Genomic DNA, 19,034 nt, shown 5'->3' with positions numbered 1-19,034 from the left:
GTAAACAAAATTTTAAAAGAGAGAGATCTTACATAATTTGGGTCAAATTCCACAGTTGACAACTATGAAAACTGAAAGCAAGGAAGTTTTATTTTGACATGTTCCTTCAGCTAGGTTGTAGCAAGTGTATAACTAAAGCTCCTGCAGTTTTAGCTTCCAGTCCAGTGCTCTTTCAACTATCTCGTACAGTCTCAAGCCTAATGACACAGGATAAACAAATACAAGAAATGACTGGAGGGAGGGAACTGACTAAACCATCTCAGCAAAATAAGGGTTTGGTCTAGGGTCAACTACAGATATGGAAACAAGGGGGCAAAATAAAGAAATGATATAACAAGAAAGTGATATATTAGAATGAGAAAAAAAGAAATAACCATAACGTACAAGCTGAGAAGATAGGAAAATAAAAATGTGAGGGATAATAAAAGAAAAATTGGAGTAAGATTGCCATTTAGGATAAGAAACGTAGTTTGAGACATGTACGTTTAAACCATAATACACCAGAATGTAAGCTAGAAGTATACTAGAATGTAAAGTCCAAGAGACTGAGAATTTTTTTCCCTTTTGCCTACTGATATATCCTCAAATAACCTGAACAATGTCTGGAAATAATATTTTTTGGGACAAATGTAGTGACAGTTTATGAGGTATTCAAGTAGAGACTGACTGGAAATAGAAATGTGAAATTTAAAAGAAGGTATTAAGGACCTTACTTTGCAGGGGTTTTGGGAAGTAGACATATTTAAGGTCTCCACCTTCTTCCAGGAAAGTTTGTATAATTCTGCCTGGGATTCTGACTATAAGCCCAAATAATAAAGCTGTCTTTTTTCTTTTCAATTATTCCCTTTATACAGATTTCTTTACAGGAAACCTCATTGGGAGGATGGGTGGCTATGGTCATACACCCTCTAGTAACCATCAAAACTCTTATGATTGTTCCTAACAGATTTCATTAGCTAGAACAGGGAGTTGAGGTGTGATCCCAGGACCAGCATCATCCGTACCACCTGGGAGTTTGTCAGAATGTAAATTCTTAGGGTCCACCCTAGACCTACTGAATCAGAAACTGGGCATGGCCCGGTAATCTGTATTTTACGAAGTCTTCTAGGTGATTCTAATGCGTAGTAAAGAGCTAAATACAAAATAAAGGTACTCTTATTTGACAAAATGCCTTCATGAGATGTAGCTAAAAATTGAAGACACAATTACATAGAAAGATTTTTGTAATAAAATATAGTGTAACATCACATAGTCATAATTCATCATGTAGTGACCACAGAGCAAAACCCCCCTACAATTAAAAAAATTTTTTTAAGGCATCTACTTACTTTAATGTTTCAGCAAGAAAGAAGCTCTGCTGTACATCATCATGTGTAGGAGTAGAGGAATATACATCCTTCACGCCAGAAAATCCACCAGTGACTCGGCAATACTTTTCAATAGCCTGTAAAAGAGATGAGACAAAAGAGTCAATTCCATAGAGTTTCAAACTTGGAAGGACAAGTTAAGGAACCACAGTCAAAAGTTTACAGAGATCTCTATGAGAATTTGACAGTTTCAGAATAAGATTTTACTTGTCGGGTCTTCCTCCTTTCTAATGAAAAGCTAATTAACACTAAAAGTGTTTATTTAATCAAATTGTTAATTTTTATATAGTTCCATTTTGATTACAGCTTGGTTTATAAAGTCTCCTTGCCAAAGGGTTGGTACTTTTCTCTAAGTATTTTAAACATTTTTATTTTTTACATCTTTATTGGAGTTGCTTTACAATGGTGTGTTAGTTTCTGCTTTATAACAAAGTGAACCAGCTATATGTATACCTACATCCCATATCCCCTCCCTCTTGCATCTCCCTCCACCCTCCCTATCCCACCCCTCTAGGTGGTCACAAAGCACAGAGCTGATCTCCCTGTGCTATGTGGCTGCTTCCCACTAGCTATCTATTTTACGTTTGGTAGTGTATATATGTCCATGCCACTCTCTCACTTCGTCCCAGCTTACCCATCCCCCTCCCCGTATCCTCAAGTCCATTCTCTACGTCTGTGTCTTTATTCCTGTCCTGCCCTTAGGTTCTTCAGAAATTTTTTTTTTTAGATTCCATATATGTGTGTTAGCATACAGTATTTGTTTTTCTCTTTCTGACTTACTTCACTCTGTGGGACAGACTCTAGGTCCATCCACCTTACTACAAATAACTCAATTTTGTTTCTTTTTATGGCTGAGTAATATTCCATTGTATATATGTGCCACATCTTCTTTATCCATTCATCTGTCAATGGACACTTAGGTTGCTTCCATGTCCTGGCTATTGTAAACAGTGCTGTGATGAACATTGTGGTACATGTCTCCTTTTGAATTATGGTTTTCTCAGGGTATATGCTCAGTAGTGGGATTGCTGGGTCATATGGTAGTTCTATTTTTAGTTTTTTAAGGTACCTCCTTACTGTTCTCCACACTGCCTGTATCAATTTACATGAATACGTTTTTAAACACATATTCTTCACAATGATCATGCATCTTTACCACTGAAGAACATCGGAGCAGTTTAAGGATACTGTGAAAGTATCAGGGAGGCATGACTAAACTTTAAGCCATTTAGAGACATTTCTTAAAGGCACGTTTTCATGCATAACATATTCAAGTTTGGAAATTTGAATATGTAAATTGGAATAGTTAAAGCTACAGAAGACATGAGATACCACTATTCTATTCCAGCTTGTCTTCCCTTTTCTTTCTTTAAAACCAACATGGGAGCCAGTGGTGGGCAAGAAGGAAAATTCTATTTAAGATGTGAGTTCTTCTCTTTTGTCTCCACACTGCACCCCCTTCTCATCATGTCATACTTTTGAAACTTGAATTTTAAGTATAATTATTTCAGTTCTTGTTCTTCAGAGTTTGTGTGTGTCCATAGAGGCTACAGAAGCAAAATTTTAACTCTGTAATTCAAATATGGACAGATATGGGTTAAAGTTTGAGCTTGTCAAACCTTTAAGAAGGCGCACAGGAAAAAAAAGAACCTTAGGAAAAGGATAAATTATCCTTTAGTGTTTCTCAATGAAAAGATGCATTTCTGCCACCATCCCTCACCTCCCTGCCCCACATGATTCAGATACATCTCCCATATTCCTCTAAATAAGAAGCATTAAATATTAGTGGACTTTCAAGTCATATTCATCGCAGGATTACTTTACCTATTTCCCCTATATAAAATATTGCTTGATATATGTAAGCGTTAGTAAAAGCCATTGCTACACAACAGAAGTGTGTGTGTCTGTATGTGTGTGTGTCTTATTCCCAAACCACTGTGCCAACATTTTGCCTATCTCTCAACTGCAGCAGGATCCTCCTGCACAGAGAGTTTCACTAGCAGCTGTATTTCCAATTTTGGACACAGGTAGTCAGAGAAAAGCAGCAACAATAAATGCTTCATCTGTTCCTGCTCTGTATTCATAACTGCCTTGTTTCCATTAATATTCTCTTATTGTTAAACTCCATAAGGACCAACTATGTCTGAATGACAACACGTAAGTGTCCTCACCTTAGTTCGTCTTTATCACATTATTCCTAGATTATCGCAGTGGTCTCCAAAACCCACCAATTTGCAGATTATAATCAGATTCTTTTGTTTTGTTACTCCCCACTAAAAAGTCTTCAGTAGTTCCTTCCCCTTTCAAAAACCTTTAGTAGTCCCATAACGGATTCTTAAAGTCAGGGAGCTCTGGTGGGTAGGAGATGGTGAAGAAAAAGAAGACCTGAGGGGCTTTTTAGACAGGAAAAGGACTTTTAATCCCCACCTGCCAAATAAGAAACACTTATATAGTAACTGAGAAAACTAAGTATGTGTGTGTTATTCCTGAAGCACTAAGTAAAGTATTCATGCCTTGATCTGGCATGTAAGACCATCTACATAATGGCTCCAAACTTCTCTCTCTGGAGTTGCCCCTGCGAAACCTTTTTACATAAATTGGTCTATATTCTGCCCTAAAACACATCATGCACATTCTTGTCTGAGCAATTTACTAACACTACTTACCTCACCTAGAATGTCTTCATTCTATCTAGATTGCAAGTTTAAGCTAAACAATTTGAATATGAATATCCATCATAATTAGTACTATTTATCATAATTAGTATGTCTTAGAGAATAAAACACCTCCTCACTCCCAGTGATAAGCTATACTTTCATGAAAACTCTAATGATTTCTCTTCCTCCCAGGTACTGATGACAATGGAATTCTCTGAAAGGCTAGCATTTTATGAGTAAACGATTTGCTTACTTTACTAACCATTAAAAATTCCTCATTACAAATACACACACACACACGTGTGTGTGTGTGTGTGTGTCTGTGTGTGTGTATATATATATATATGGAGAGAGAAAGAGAGAGAGTGTGTTGGGGTTTTTTTGTCTTTCAATGTAGAAAATTTTTAACAATTCACTTCTTATGGTGCCACTAAGGAATTACTCTGAACACAAGCTGAAGTGAATGGGGGTTAATCTACCCAGGCTGTGAATCTGGGCAATTTCACAATGATTTTATTTTTCCCCCAGAGGTTAAGCATTAATAGGCAAGTACAGAAATTTTATAATCATAGTGAAAAACTGCCATTTAAATGACTCCTTTAGTTATTCAGTAAGAATAATGAGTGAATACTAGGAGGAAAATAGTTCTAACAGAAAACTAAACTGGATTTTAAGGTTTACTTCTACTGCTTAAGAAACAAACTAACAGTTTTTCCATCAAAAAAAAAATGAAAGTAGCCCTATAGTTACTGAACATGAGGTAACACGGATGAGGATACATGGCACTACAGGAGGCTTAATTGAACACTCTTGCACATTAAATGAAATATCGGCTTATTTACCAGTGCTGCTTCCCAGCCCCACTCCCTATATCTTGGATCGTGAGTGAATCGCCACAGGTACCAATAGGTTTCAATTACTTCTGGACGTAGGATGTAATACTTTTCAGCCTGCCGAACTGCCACAGCCTCTACTGCACCATCAAACTTGAATGATTCAGGACCTAGCTTTAATGCTGTAACATGACAAAAGAAATAAATGAACAGAATAAACCATTTGTGTTTGTTTGCCAGAGTTTTTTCCTCCCCCTGAAAGAATGCAGCATGAAGTAAAGTTGTTTTGTTGTTTGTCTTATTTTTATTGTTGCTGTTTTGCAAAATCAGTGATTTTAAAAGATCCGCATTTGATTTTCTTATAAATATTCCTATTATTCTAACGTGAAATATTTCTCATAAATAATGTACATCAACATACTGCTATATCTAACTAAACTGACAAAAGTCTAGTAATCCTTTGGAAACAAATGCCAAGCTAGACATAAACACATTACATATTCTGTTTTGGTCCAAAATCAAATGAGACAGGTAACCGTATTGTGCACAATAATTTTTTTAAAAGTCAAGACAATTTAAAAGTCCTTTTAATATAACACATACATATAAGAAAACATTTTAGAGCTCAGATTTTGAATTAGATTTAGTTAGTCCCTAACCTTTTAAAGCATACCACAGTTAAGAAACAATACATTTTTAAAACTTAACCCAGTTTTAAAAATCATCTCTCTTTGCCTATAGCTTCTGTATATACAGCTAGGAAGAGGTTCAAAACGCCAACCACTAAGAATTTCATCAGTAAATTGCCTATTTATCAGTTTGAATAAACACCTGAAACTAACACAATATTGTATATCAACTATAGTTAAATAAAAATAAAAAATTTTTTAAAACATGGCCATAACACATATATTTCAACATTACATAATACTCCTTAAATGATATGACTTCCATTCAGGCTGGAATACAGCACTACGTGAAAGGCTTTTTAAGAACCTCTTTCTAATCACACCCAGAACCCTAAACCTGGCAATATAAAACCATCCTCCACTGGGGTGCTGGAGTCACACACAATTACCACTCTCAGCTGCCATCTTTCTTTCTTTTTACTAGTTTGTACCAGTGGCAAACAGTTTCAAAGTCTCTTGCCTCTTTCAAGAAATGCTGGGCACTTTTATATTTTCTCAGAAAAGGGAGAGTAAGAACTATACCATAAACAAAATCATGCCACAGTTGTTGGCATGACATGTGTTGCAGCAGCCAAATTTTAGCATTACAAGGGTGATGCCATAAACTCCAAATAATCACAATTCAAAGGAGGTGAAAATAAAGCATTTCGTACCACTCCCCAACCCCAAGAAAAAACACAAAACCAGAAACACTATAGTGATGGTAGATAGCTCTATTAAAAGCAAGGCGTGTGATCCAGAAGAGTTAATACTCACAGTTTGTTTACTGCTAAGTCTTGGAGAACTAAAGCAGAACTTAAGCAGGGGTTTTTAACCTGAGGATCATGAACTCTACGGTAGGCTTTGGGAGAGGGAGATTAATGTGTGCCAAAGAAGCCTCTGAAATTACATGCTAAACTTTATGTGTGCTCATACAGCTCTGACCACCTCCTCAATGGGATTTGAGGTTAAGACTAACTAAGAAATTATCAATGTTTTGTAAGAAAACTTCTGCTCAGCTTATTGACAAGGTCTGGCATACAATCAAATATTATTTGTCATTTAATAAATGTTTTAAAAATAATAAAAGTCAAACATCATAAGCACTGAGATGATGGTAATCCAATAAATAGTAAGATAAGTCATTTTGTCTGGATTTCTTGTTTTTCTTTTCTCAAAGACTACAAGTGTTAATTGATCATACAGAGTTTTCAAATGATACTCTTAAGGCTAACTTTAAATTAGATAATAACTTCTGTAATTATAATGATATTATCACCTGAATTGAAGTAGAAATTGGCTGCATGGAACTAATATTTTAGACTTCTTATCAAAAATTTTATTTCACTGATCAGTCATTCATAACTTCACAAATAAAACACACCAGAAAGATAACATATTTGTTCTGTGAGGAGCTGGTGAGTAAAAAACATACAAGCCACAGCCATTGGTATGCAGTATGTAACATATACATACCACATACCATTGGTATGTGATATGTAATATATTACACACCACATCCATTATTTTTGTCAAATCATTGCTTTCATGTTTCTGAGGGCATTATTTCTTAGGTGCTCTTCTGTCTATGCAATGCTATAAAAAATAATTTCATAACATTCTACCTTGCACTTAATTTCTATTCCCTGTCTTAAATTTCCCACTTATATTTGATATATCATTTCTAAAAGGAAAATAACTAATCCAACAAGTAAAAATTGAGTCAAAATCATAAATAATTTAGTGTCTAGGTAAAAAGAACTCTAGAGGATGCAAAAATCATATAATGTAGGTAAAGGAAAGAGACATGCACAAAGAAAACAATTGAAGTAAAGTATCAAATGTGCTAAAAGTCAGTTGTAAGAAAATAAAAGATAATTTTAAAGAAGGTACAGATTAGTCCGTAAAGTCATGGGAAAAAAAATATTCATGAGTCCTCCAAGACAGGCAGAATCTGTAGAGATGGAAAAATAAGTACACTTAAGTCAACAAAAGAAATTCAACAAAAGCTAAAAAGCATGAGGAATATCTGGGACAGGCAATCTGAATACAGTTTGAATGGGCTAATAGTAAGGGAAGAACTTAAACTATTTTCCTGTATCCTTCCCTCCTATTAACTTCTCTTAAGGAAAAAATAGTTGTAGAAACTCTTAAAATATGTCCATTACTCCATGTTCAATGGATGTTTTGTCCATTGGACATGTTATATGTATCTAAAGAGATTAAATTTCCCCCCAAAATGCGATAGCACATAGTCTAAGAAAGGTGTTATCCAATTTCAATATGAAATAAATTAAGTTATATAATAGTCATTATTTTAATGATGTTCAGCAATTTTTTTTTTTTAATCTAGAAACCCAGATCAAGAAGGTACTATATTTTGGAAGTCTAAGATCTAGTTTGGGCATTAATTTTGCATTTTACCTCAGAATAAACTAAAACAATGTATCAAACTAGCTTCCCATGTAGACATAATAATGTTTAACTACCAGTAAGTTACTGCTCAGTCTCATGAAAAGATTCAGCAACATTTCCTACAAACCCAGCTAAGTATTAAGCAGCAGGCCATGTTTATCAGTAAGTGGAATATATGAAGAATACCAGATTTTGAAATAATGTTAATTATAATTCCAACAAACTGAAGTAAAATCCCAAGGCAGTAATTATTGTATGAATTTAGCCCAAATAACTGCTAAGAAGTGAATATATTTTTAAACAAGGTTGCCAAAAATTATAGCCTAGCTATAAGAAAATACAGCAGAAGATGTAATGGTAGGAAGTAAGCAAAACTAGAATTGTACTACTTAATTAAAGGATCTAAGGTGAGATTAAAGATAAGTAAAAACAGTGAAAGATGTGAAAATATAGGATACAAACCAAATAGTAATCTTTTGGGGCATACGATGGCAAAGAGGGTCACAGGTTCATTGACTGGCAATGTGAAAATGATGTCAGAACAAGCATGACAGCAACAACCAGAGACTGCATTTTAAAATTTTTCATTTGTACTCACAACATTCTGAGGAAGACAGCGTAGGTATTATTACCCCAACTTTTTGCAGATGGAGCAACTGAGGCTTTAGGAAGGCTAAATGATTTGCCTAAAGCTCATAGATAATAAATAGTGAAACAGGGGCTTTTTGCATCCTAGTTCACATGTTCTTTTCATAATATCAGTGTTTCATATCAGTATGAAATGTGAAAGTCAGAAATATAGGGCATCCTTTCGTAACTCTGGTATTCTATGAATTTCTCAAAGGCAGGGAAGATATCTTGTTCACACTTCAACCTGTAAGAATCCAGCATTAACGCCTGGCGCATAATATGTGCTCCATGTTTAATGGAGTGAATGATTAATATAATAACCATAATATACCATATTTTAATACATCTGTTGCATGAAATGCTACTATTTTAGATCTAGTATTTGATTTGTGGTCAAAAGCTGCATAACAACAAGTCTTATTATCATGGGTCCTAGTACAAACACTTAATATCCACTCTGGTCCTCAATGTTTTACTAATTTCAGCTTTAAGTATATATTTGATATTCTATACCGACATCATGACAATATATTTTAACTTCTATTTGTAACTCAGATAACAGACTTTAGATGTATTATATACTAACTTAAACCACCACAAAATAACATCTGCTTCAATGTCCCTTTGACTTAGTTATATTTTGTCACGAAATGGAATCCTTGATTTGGTTACTGAGAGAGCTGAGGGGTCAATTTCACCACAAATTCAATTCTTTATTATATAAAAATAACTTGACAGATTTATGAACTAGGATAAATTTTAAGCCAACCATATTTGTTTCATGGTACCTGATGATAAATTAACCCTAAAACATAAATTCAGTTATTTAACTAAAACAACAATTCAACTTCTGAAATCACAATCAGAAATTCCTAGTTTTTAGTTTTTCAGGGAACTCATTTTCCATTATTTAATATAGAAACATACATTTTTGGGATTTCCCTGGTGGAGCAGTGGTTAAGAATCCGCCTGCCAAAGCAGGGGACACAGGTTCAAGCTCTGGTCCGGGAAGATCCCATATGCCGTGGAGCAACTAGGCCCAAGCGCAGCAACGAAGACCCAACGCAGCCAAAAATAAATAAATAAAATAACAATAATAATAATAATTTTTTAAAAATACATTTTTAAAGCCAGAGAAAAACTTGGAAGACCTAGTCCAGTGTTTCTCAACCCTATTCTCCAGGCTTTTATTTAAACCTAATTGCCTTCTCCTTCCATGAAATATTATTAACAAATATATACTGTTTATCTATCTATGACTGTGTGTGTGTGTGTGTGTGTGTGTGTGTGTGTGTGTGTGTGTGTGTGTGTGTGTGTGTGTGTGTGTGTGTGTGTGTGTGTGTATGCTTTATATTTAAAGATATTTTTTGCCCCCAGGAACCAATTTTTGTCACCTGTAAAACTGAGAATCGTCTCATTTTTTTAGGTAAGGACACTGAAGCCCAGAAATATCACATACTTGCCTAAAGCAACATAACAGGTTCTTTTTAAAGGCACAAACAACTTAAAATTATTGGTGAACTGACCAAGAGACAAACTACTAGTTATCTACATACCAATTATACATATAACATACAGTTATATACATACTCAATATAACTAATATCTTTATTGGCAAGGCGTGTAACCTAAATCAACTCTGTATTCTTTTAAGCAACTGATTTTACAGAAGCTGAAATAAATGGATGAAATGGATTCTTCTATATTAAAATAAACAACGTTAGCCCATACATCCCTAAAAGCCCTACCTATTGTCTTTAAAACAACTTCTTCAAAATCTTTATTAACAAAAACAGAATTCAGAATAATAATTTAGAAAGATGCAGGAACATTATTTTCAGAATTAAAATTCATGTTTTTAAGAAAATTTACTGTGTTAGAATAAATTATTTTGAAGTAAAAACTGCCTATTTATTTCCCTTCTAATTCCTGGACATATTTTTATCTTAGAAATTATTTTAGACTAAGTAATTAGCATTATTAATATTCTTACCAGTTCTGTCATATGACTCATGACATGTACGTGCAATTTCCGCTCCTAGCTCTAAATAATGTCCAGCTCGATCCATTCTAGAACCATCTGCTCCTAGCACAAACATTCCCCCAGCAAAGCAGGCCAAATGCCCCATCTTCTTTTCCAAGTGCCCATTCTTCCATTCTCCAATAAAGGTAAGACCTCCCCGAGACTTCCTAATAAGATGTTTTTCTATAGCCTATAAGAAAGAGTAGATATTCAAAATTTTAGAGGAAAAGTGTTAGTATTCAAACTTACTACATCATTCTCACACAAAACCTTGGTAATATGAAATTCTACAAAGCTGTAACTTTCCCAAACTGGAAGACTTAATTTACAATAATTAAGTTTAGGAGTGAGCAATCAAGTTACACATCATCTTGAACAAATATCCAAATCACAAGTATAATGAGACAAGGTGGGAGACAGGAGACTGGCCTCAAGATTACCTTTCAACACAACACTACCCATATTACAGGTTTTTTCTTCTTGCTCTAAATGAAATTCATAATAATCAGTGAGCTGAGGTCAGGATGACAAGTTAAAACCCAGAGGCTCTACCGGTTTATTTTCTATTTCAAACAACAAAAAATGAATAGGAAGAAAACACCCAAGTTAATCAGAAAAATGTGATTTTGATAATCAGTTAAAATGGTTTCTTTTTCATGTAACTATACATGTTGTCTAAGTGTTTTAAAAAGGCATATTAGGTGAGATACATTATATGTTATAAAACTTAGAAAAACAGTTGAAAGTTCAAACTTAACTCCTTAGTTCCTTACTTCACAGACTTAGGCATTTGTTTTGGATGCTGTGCCAGGGTTAAGACAGGCCATGGGACAATGTCAATTTTACTTCTTCTGAAATGTCAACTTTCCTTAAAGCAGTGGGAATGGAAAGATAAATATTTTACATTAAACCTGAATATAACACGAAGTAGAGTCCAACAATCACATTTCATTTTAAAAATGAAATAGTTTAAGAACTTTGGACCATGTTCTTAGACTTTGCTGAGAGGGGCTAAAGAATAATTCTCTACCTTTAGAGGCACTTCTTTGTAAAAGTATAAGGAATTGCATTAATTCAGTTCTCTTTGGTAGAAATTATTATACATAATTAAATACTATACTTTCCTGACAATAAAAAGTAATAAGACTCAATTCACATTTTTATTGTGGGCTGTTTTCTGACAAGCTCAATAACAATCAGCTTTTGAAAAATTTATTCTATGTTCTTTATCACAATAATGTTTGTTCTACAGAAACACAAGGACTATGCCTTATTCATCATCTTACACTCCACAAACCCTATAAGTGTAGTATGCATTCAACAATTGTTCAATTAATAAGTCATTTTATAAATAAATGGTACTCTTTGATAATTGTATTTGACTTGTTAGAGGAAGAAGGGGTAGCTGATAAGTAAAATAATAAGGGACCACCATTGGATTATAAATGTTTATTGTTGTTTTATTTTAACCATAGTACTATGAAGCACAAATGAAAACATTAGTTTTTTGAGTAAAGGGCCAATGTTTTTCATCTTTGTGGACCTCCCTACTTCTAACATGTGGGTAAACTTTTTACCAACAATTCACTTACAGATCCCTGAAATTTCTTGTATGGCTCCCTTCTCTCAGTAAAATTAAGACAAATGTCTAAGAGTTCAACTTATGTAAAAATTTTTGAATGGCAGTTAAGAGTAATATTATTGCTCTTCTATTAAAAATTGTTAAACAAATCTTCATAAATAGTGGCATTAATTTCTTGCTCCAAAGGGACCTTTAAAAAGGTATAATTTTTCTTCATTATTTTAAATAAAGACTAAATATAAACTTGATCAGAATATAAAACCCATAACTACATAATTTTTAAAAAGAAAGCTAAGATGTAGGAACCAGGAATATGGGTAGCCATAAGTGTAGAGGAAGGTAAGATGAGGATGGAATAATTTAAATATATTAGTTCAGAAAGACAAATTAAAAAAATGACTTATCTCAAACTAGAATGGATCTTAAAATTCATAATCATTCCTATCTCTTCTGTGCATACCACATGTCATTTATTTTACAATTTGTATATACTGTCTCCTAACAGAATTAACAGTCATCGAAGATAATTAACATCGCAAAAACTGCATACATGTCTCAAAATGAAAGTTAGCCAACTGGTTATTTAAACACACTTAGTAGGTGCTCATTTTAGACTTAAGAACTAATAAAAACAGGACACAGAATACAAATATAGAAAGATTTTTAGGACACATATATAGCAGATGATTCATGGAAAATAATTTTAATTTATGAGATTAACTTTCAAAACAGGTATCATGCTTTTCAAAATATATGATTTAAAAAGCAATGACAGTACAGATGAACCAGTTTGCAAGGCAGAAATCGAGACATAGATGTAGAGAACAAACGTATGGACACCAAGGGGGGAAAGCGGCAGGGGGGTGGGAGTGGGATGAATTGGGAGATTGGGATTGATATATATACACTAATATGTATAAAACAGATAATAAGAAAAATAAATTTTTTAAAAAGCAATGACAAATATCATGTTCTTTTTCCTTTAGGAAACATTATGCAAAACAAGAGAAAATGGTTTTAGATTCAAAATATTACAAGCAGCGAACTATGAAGAAAAAATGATTACGTGGTATATGACATGTCACACTTTCTCAAAAATAAAAACAGTAAATACAGTCATTCATTTATCAAATACTTACTGAATACCTATTGTTTCAGGTCATACTAGACAATAATAAACAAATTAGTCTGTCTTCAAGGAACCCACAGACTAGTGGGAATGACTAAGGGTGGCTGTTTCCAACATTGCAATTCTAAAATTATTACATTCTTCCTAGATAATGACTTTTCTTGCATCATAAAAATTTCTAGGTTTAAAGTTTAATAACAGAATAAAATTCTACAACTTTTCAAAATACAGGTCTTCATAAAGAATTTTAGAAGTCACATACTGAAGTGGAGATTCCTGATTACCCATCAATTTAGTTCAATTTCTTAGTCAACACACTCCTTCAAGAAACATTTATTGAATGCCTACAATGGGTGAAGCACTATAATGCCACATATTAGTTCAACTCCTGTGCATTTTTATAAACAACTATAGAGATTAGTTCCTCAAAAAGTAAGGATATAAATGGGTAATAAGATCCTTGGTTTAACTTAAATACAAAACAACTGTAACTTTGAGTATGGATGATTGACTAGAGTCAGAAATGGTGTTACATACAAAATACACAATTTTTAAAAGTGATTAAATTATTACAGGGATAGGGGTTTATACTAGATCAGAAAGCAAATAATTTACAAAGTAATTAAATCACTTTTCTATTTCATAGTTTCCACTTGGAGGTATCACATATAAGTGTTTCCAAGAATGAAACTTGTTCCAATTTTAAACTTTTACACTGTGATACGGGGTTACATAAATATAAAACAATACAGAATAGTGGTTAAGAGCATAGGCTTTGGATCTAGACTCGAGTTCCAGGCTCCATCACTAACTAAGCTATGCGACCTTCAGCAAGTTACTTAACCTCTCTGCACCTTAAGGTCCTCATGTACAAAATGGTAGAGAAGATTAAATGATTTCACATATGTAAAAGGGGTCAGAACAGGGGTCAGAACAGTTCCTGGCATGTAAAAAGTACTATAAAAGTGTTTTGTCCTTATTATTTACCCATAAGGCTCTCAACATGTAGGTTTAATGGGTCATTTCAAAAAAGGAATGTTTATGGAAAAGTATGTGAAGTTAGCTTTTCCAGTCTCTGTAGAAAATAGCTACAAGTAATTAAGATAAATTTTCATACATAAATATGTTACACTAAATTCCTCAACAATTTCTTTAAAGTGCCACAATAAAGAAAAACTTAATATATGACTATTAAAATACTAACAAACTCTAAGGAATGTATATAATATGTACAGATGCTCATCAATTTCTATCAAATACATCATATATTCGATATGTTAATTAGGTAAAGGTTCTGATAATAATTACCTCAATAGCATCATCATACATTTTTCTGGCCTCATGATCTGTTTTATCTGACATCAACCATGCTTTTAGTAAGTACTCATAAAAACTGTCTCCTAGCCCGCCAACTGATGTATGATCTGCAACAAAAGAGAAAAGAGAAGGATGGAGGTGGAAGAAAGAGAAGACAGAGGATAAAAAATAATGTTTTTTAATTACAATGACTATATTAAGACCAATAATTTAAACATTATAGTGACAGCCGTATTTCCAACATACTTCAAATTTAGTCCAGTAGGAGTTTACCATAATCACTCTCCTCAAATATGTATCCAATTTTCTAGGATATCTTTTTGTCCTGGATGTGGTATTTCACATATTTAGTAGTCTTTTTCACGTATTGGTGATTATGTGGAAGAACACTATTGATGGCAATGTAAAATGGTACATCCACTTTGGAAAACAACTTGGCAGTTTCTTAAAAAGATAAATATACACACCTACCATACGATACAAACATCGCGTTCTTGGATATTTACTCCTGAGAAAGAAGAACACATGTCCACTCGAAGGCTTGTGTGTGAATGTTCAAAGCACTTTATTTGTAACAGCCCCAAAGTGAAAATAACCCAGATGTCCATCAACAGGTGAATGGATAAACAAATTGTGGTATTCCACAAAGTGGAACTGTACTCGGAACTACGGATATACACAACATGGATGAATCTCAAAATAATACTGCTGAGTGAAAGAAGTCAGACAAAAATTAAAAGTACATATAAAGGATTGCATTTATATAAAGTTGTAGAGAATACAACAAACCTATCTGTAATGATAGAAAGCAGATCAGTGGTTGCTCGAGGAAGGAGTGAGAAAGGGAGTGAGGAAAATATCATAAAGGGGTATGAGGAAATCTTTTGGGGTGATATGTTAATTATTTTGATTGTGGTGATGGTTTTCATAAGTGTATACTTACTTTAAAGCTTGTCAAATTGTATACTTTATTATATACAGTTTATGTCAATTTTACCTTAATAAAACTGTTTTTACAAAAGCGAGTAAACAAAATAAAAAGGATATTTGGAATCAGCCCAAACCTATCAGTAACATCAACAAATCAAATTAAACTCATCTTTTAAACTAAACTGAGACTCTCACACAGGAATTTTTTTAAGTTTTATTTTATTAATCTATATAAATACTTTTTACTAAAGACACACCTAAACTAAAACTGCCCAGGAAATTGAAAATAAAGAAACAGTCAAAAGACAGATGAGGATGGACAGGAGGTTTATACATAAGACTTAAGGAGAGTAAAGAATAAGAAAGTAAACTGATCAAAGTTAGAGTTGTGAGGGGTGATCCAGTTAGAATTGGAAATTATAAATTTATAGTGACTTTACCCTGTATTACTGATGATTTTCATCAGCAATCCTCAGCTGACTCTGTAGATGAATGCAAAAGGTACATGGCTACACTGATACAAGTATTGGGATTTGTAGGACAGGTAACACAGAAGACTAAACGTGCTCGCGTATTCTCACACTATTTTGGATCCTATGCAGTCTAGGCTGGTTAGGAAAGGAAGCAACAGGTGATCCTCTTGTCCAACCATTCAGGATCCTCACACCACTGTTCACCTATTGCATGCAACCAGTAAAACATCGGCCCACCTGTCAGTCTACTCTACTATTATCCCCAAATTCACAATTTTCACCGCCAATGAGAACCTCAGCATTGCTTGTCAACTTTTCTATGACCCCTTGATTAGTGCTCTTTCCCATTCCCTAAAGCAGATTTTTGAAATCTCTTCTTCAAAAGGCCTCTACAGCTCTACCTTCTTCCTTACTCTCAGCAGACAACCAAGCCTTCAAATTCACATAAAAAATACAGATCATTCACCCCAAAAATGTATCTTTCAACTTCCTATACCCCCATCTATCAATTTATCTATTCCCTTTGCCTGTTAAAGAGGAAGAAATGTTCCTTCTCTACTCTATGCACTCCATCTAGCTCTGGACACTAACCACTTCTGCTTCCTTTCCAGGAATCCCCCTCTTGGTTTATCAACCTCTACCCTTCAACTGAAACTACCTCTTATTATTAACATCTTAAAATAATCTAATTTTTCTTAACTCTACCACACTCTTTTGGTTTGATATCTATCAGGTGTTTACTGAAAGAATGGAGAAAGAGAAATCATGGATGATGTCTAGATTTCTTGCTGGGGCAAATGAGTGAACAGTGGTGCTCTTCACTGAAACTGGGAATACTAGAGGGGGAAATGGCTTAAAGTGGAAGGAGTGTGAATCTTGGGCATGCTGAATTTGAGGGACTGGCTGGATAGCTAAATGGATATAACAAACATGTGGAAATCCAGAGAGAGATAAGTTGGGGATATAACTTTGGGAGTTATAAAATTGGGATTTATAAAAGTGTATTTGAGCCATAATGGAGTTTACTCAGAGAGAATGTATGAAATGATCAAAGGACACAAATGGTACTTAGGAGCATGGTCTCAAACATATATTTGGTCTCAACTTTGGTCTCAAACATATATTTCTGGATATGTCGTAGATCTAAGGATTAATAAATGAGCAGGAAAAGAAAACATAACAAAATTAAAGTAGGTGAAATAACAAGAAAAAGATGGAAAAGGCAAAAGTCTTTGGCATCACGGTTTAGGGGAAATGATTTTTAGATATGTTAATTATTGCTAGGGATTAGAGATTTAGTTACAGGTTACTTAGGTTACAGGATGTAGTCTCACTCCTGCCTGACAGGCTCTCTCCAGCTCTTCTAGACTCTAGGTCCAGTGGAAGTTTATATGCTTAATAAATGAATACACAGCAGACGCCTGCAATCCTTGGTTAACTACGGAATTTATCACCCAGCAGTCTGACTTTCTTATTTGAACCACTGAACCATGCCTGCCTAGATGTCAAATCTGATGAACCATGTCACTCCAAGGTCCTTTTGAAATTCAGAAATTGATAACACATTATAAAGTATTACTAAATACCAATGGTTCATATTATCTGTCTTAGCATGTCATGAAGTTAACGGCAGGTTTCTAAGAAGTTAATTCTTGAAGTGTTCTTACAAGAAATTCTAGAATAAAAATATTTGTATCATGTGTTATAGTTTATGAAGCATTTTCAAATATATTTATTATCTCATAAATATGACCCACACAACTGTCTTATTAAAATAAGTACAATTAGAACAGATGAAGAAACAAAGGCATGAGGTTAAATAACTTATCTAAATTATTAAGCAGGAAAGCCTGGATTAGTCTTCTAACTCCAAATATTATACCCATTCTTGCTTTTCTTTCACAGTTTTTAAATCAGTAGTATAAAATTTAGTTAATCAGTAATGATAAACTTCCTATATTTTCTTCACTTAAGTCATTAAACGGCATAGGCTAAGTGTTGTACTTAGAAAACTAGTGAAAAATAGAGTAAAAAAAAAAGATATTAATGATGTGCCTTTAAATCTAGGTTGCTTACTATATTCTTTTATATCTGTTGCCAAGTACTCTTCCTGAAGGTAATTACCATAACTATTCTCTGTGATTGCTGTGTGCATGTCACAGACATTATCATTACTCTAATTATAATACAGTTAGCCAAAGCTGAATTGTTAAATTTCAGTTCAATTCACTGTTTGTTTTGCAGACTATTTATAGTTATGACAGATGTATACTGCTCAAAGATAATAATGGAATTTGATACACTTTTCAGAAACTGATACGAAATATACAAAAATACTAAAAGGAATAAATTGGACAATTTAAAAGGACTGCAGCTGCTAAAGGGATATCAGGATAGCTCCCCTAGAAGTTTAAAGACCTCTTGTCAAAACAACCAGTGAATAGCTCTTTTTATAACAGTCTCAAAATTAATAAATGCTGAGAGTGAACATACTCTAAAGAAGTCATCTGGATTTGTTTTGTGGGAAAAAACAAGTATGAATGAAAGAATTGTTTTTTACTGCAATTTTTTATTGTGGTAAAATACATATAACATGAACATTACTATTTTTACCATTTTTTAAGTGTACTATTCAGTGGCATTAATTACATTCATAATGTGGTACAAACATTGTCATTATTTCCAAAACTTTTTCTTCACCCCAAATAGAAACTCTGTACCTATTAAGCAATAACTCTCCATTCTCCTCCCATCCAAGCCCCTGGTAACCTCCAATCCACTTTCTGTCTCTGTAAATTTGACTACTCTAGATATCTGATGTAACTGGAATTATACAGTATTTGTCCTTTTGCAACTGGTGTTTTTCATTTCAGCATAATATTTTCAAGGTTCATCGAAGTTGTAGCATGTATCAGAACTTTATTCCTTTTTATAGCCAAATAATATTCCACTGAATGTATATACCACATTTTGTTTATCCATCTCTTGGACACTTTGGTTGCTTCTACGT

General features: G+C 33.7%; 1 protein-coding gene across 2 annotated transcripts in view; it reads right to left on the bottom strand.

Annotated features, from left to right (window-relative positions):
• MAN1A2 (mannosidase alpha class 1A member 2) overlaps positions 1-19,034 on the bottom strand; it is a 164,076-nt gene that overhangs the window by 33,684 nt on the left and 111,358 nt on the right. For both annotated transcript variants that reach the window (XM_060027860.1, XM_060027852.1), the window contains exons 9-12: positions 14,613-14,728; positions 10,564-10,783; positions 4,867-5,039; positions 1,329-1,444 (exon numbers count right to left, since the gene is read on the bottom strand). In XM_060027860.1, coding sequence (XP_059883843.1) covers positions 1,329-1,444; positions 4,867-5,039; positions 10,564-10,783; positions 14,613-14,728 — 625 coding nt within the window. The remainder of the gene's footprint in view (positions 1-1,328; positions 1,445-4,866; positions 5,040-10,563; positions 10,784-14,612; positions 14,729-19,034) is intronic.

This window comes from Delphinus delphis, chromosome 1 (assembly GCF_949987515.2).
Source record: "Delphinus delphis chromosome 1, mDelDel1.2, whole genome shotgun sequence".
Classification (NCBI taxonomy): Eukaryota; Metazoa; Chordata; class Mammalia; order Artiodactyla; family Delphinidae; genus Delphinus; species Delphinus delphis.
Note: the sequence above shows the minus strand (reverse complement) of the source record. Positions and strands in the feature narration are given on the sequence as shown.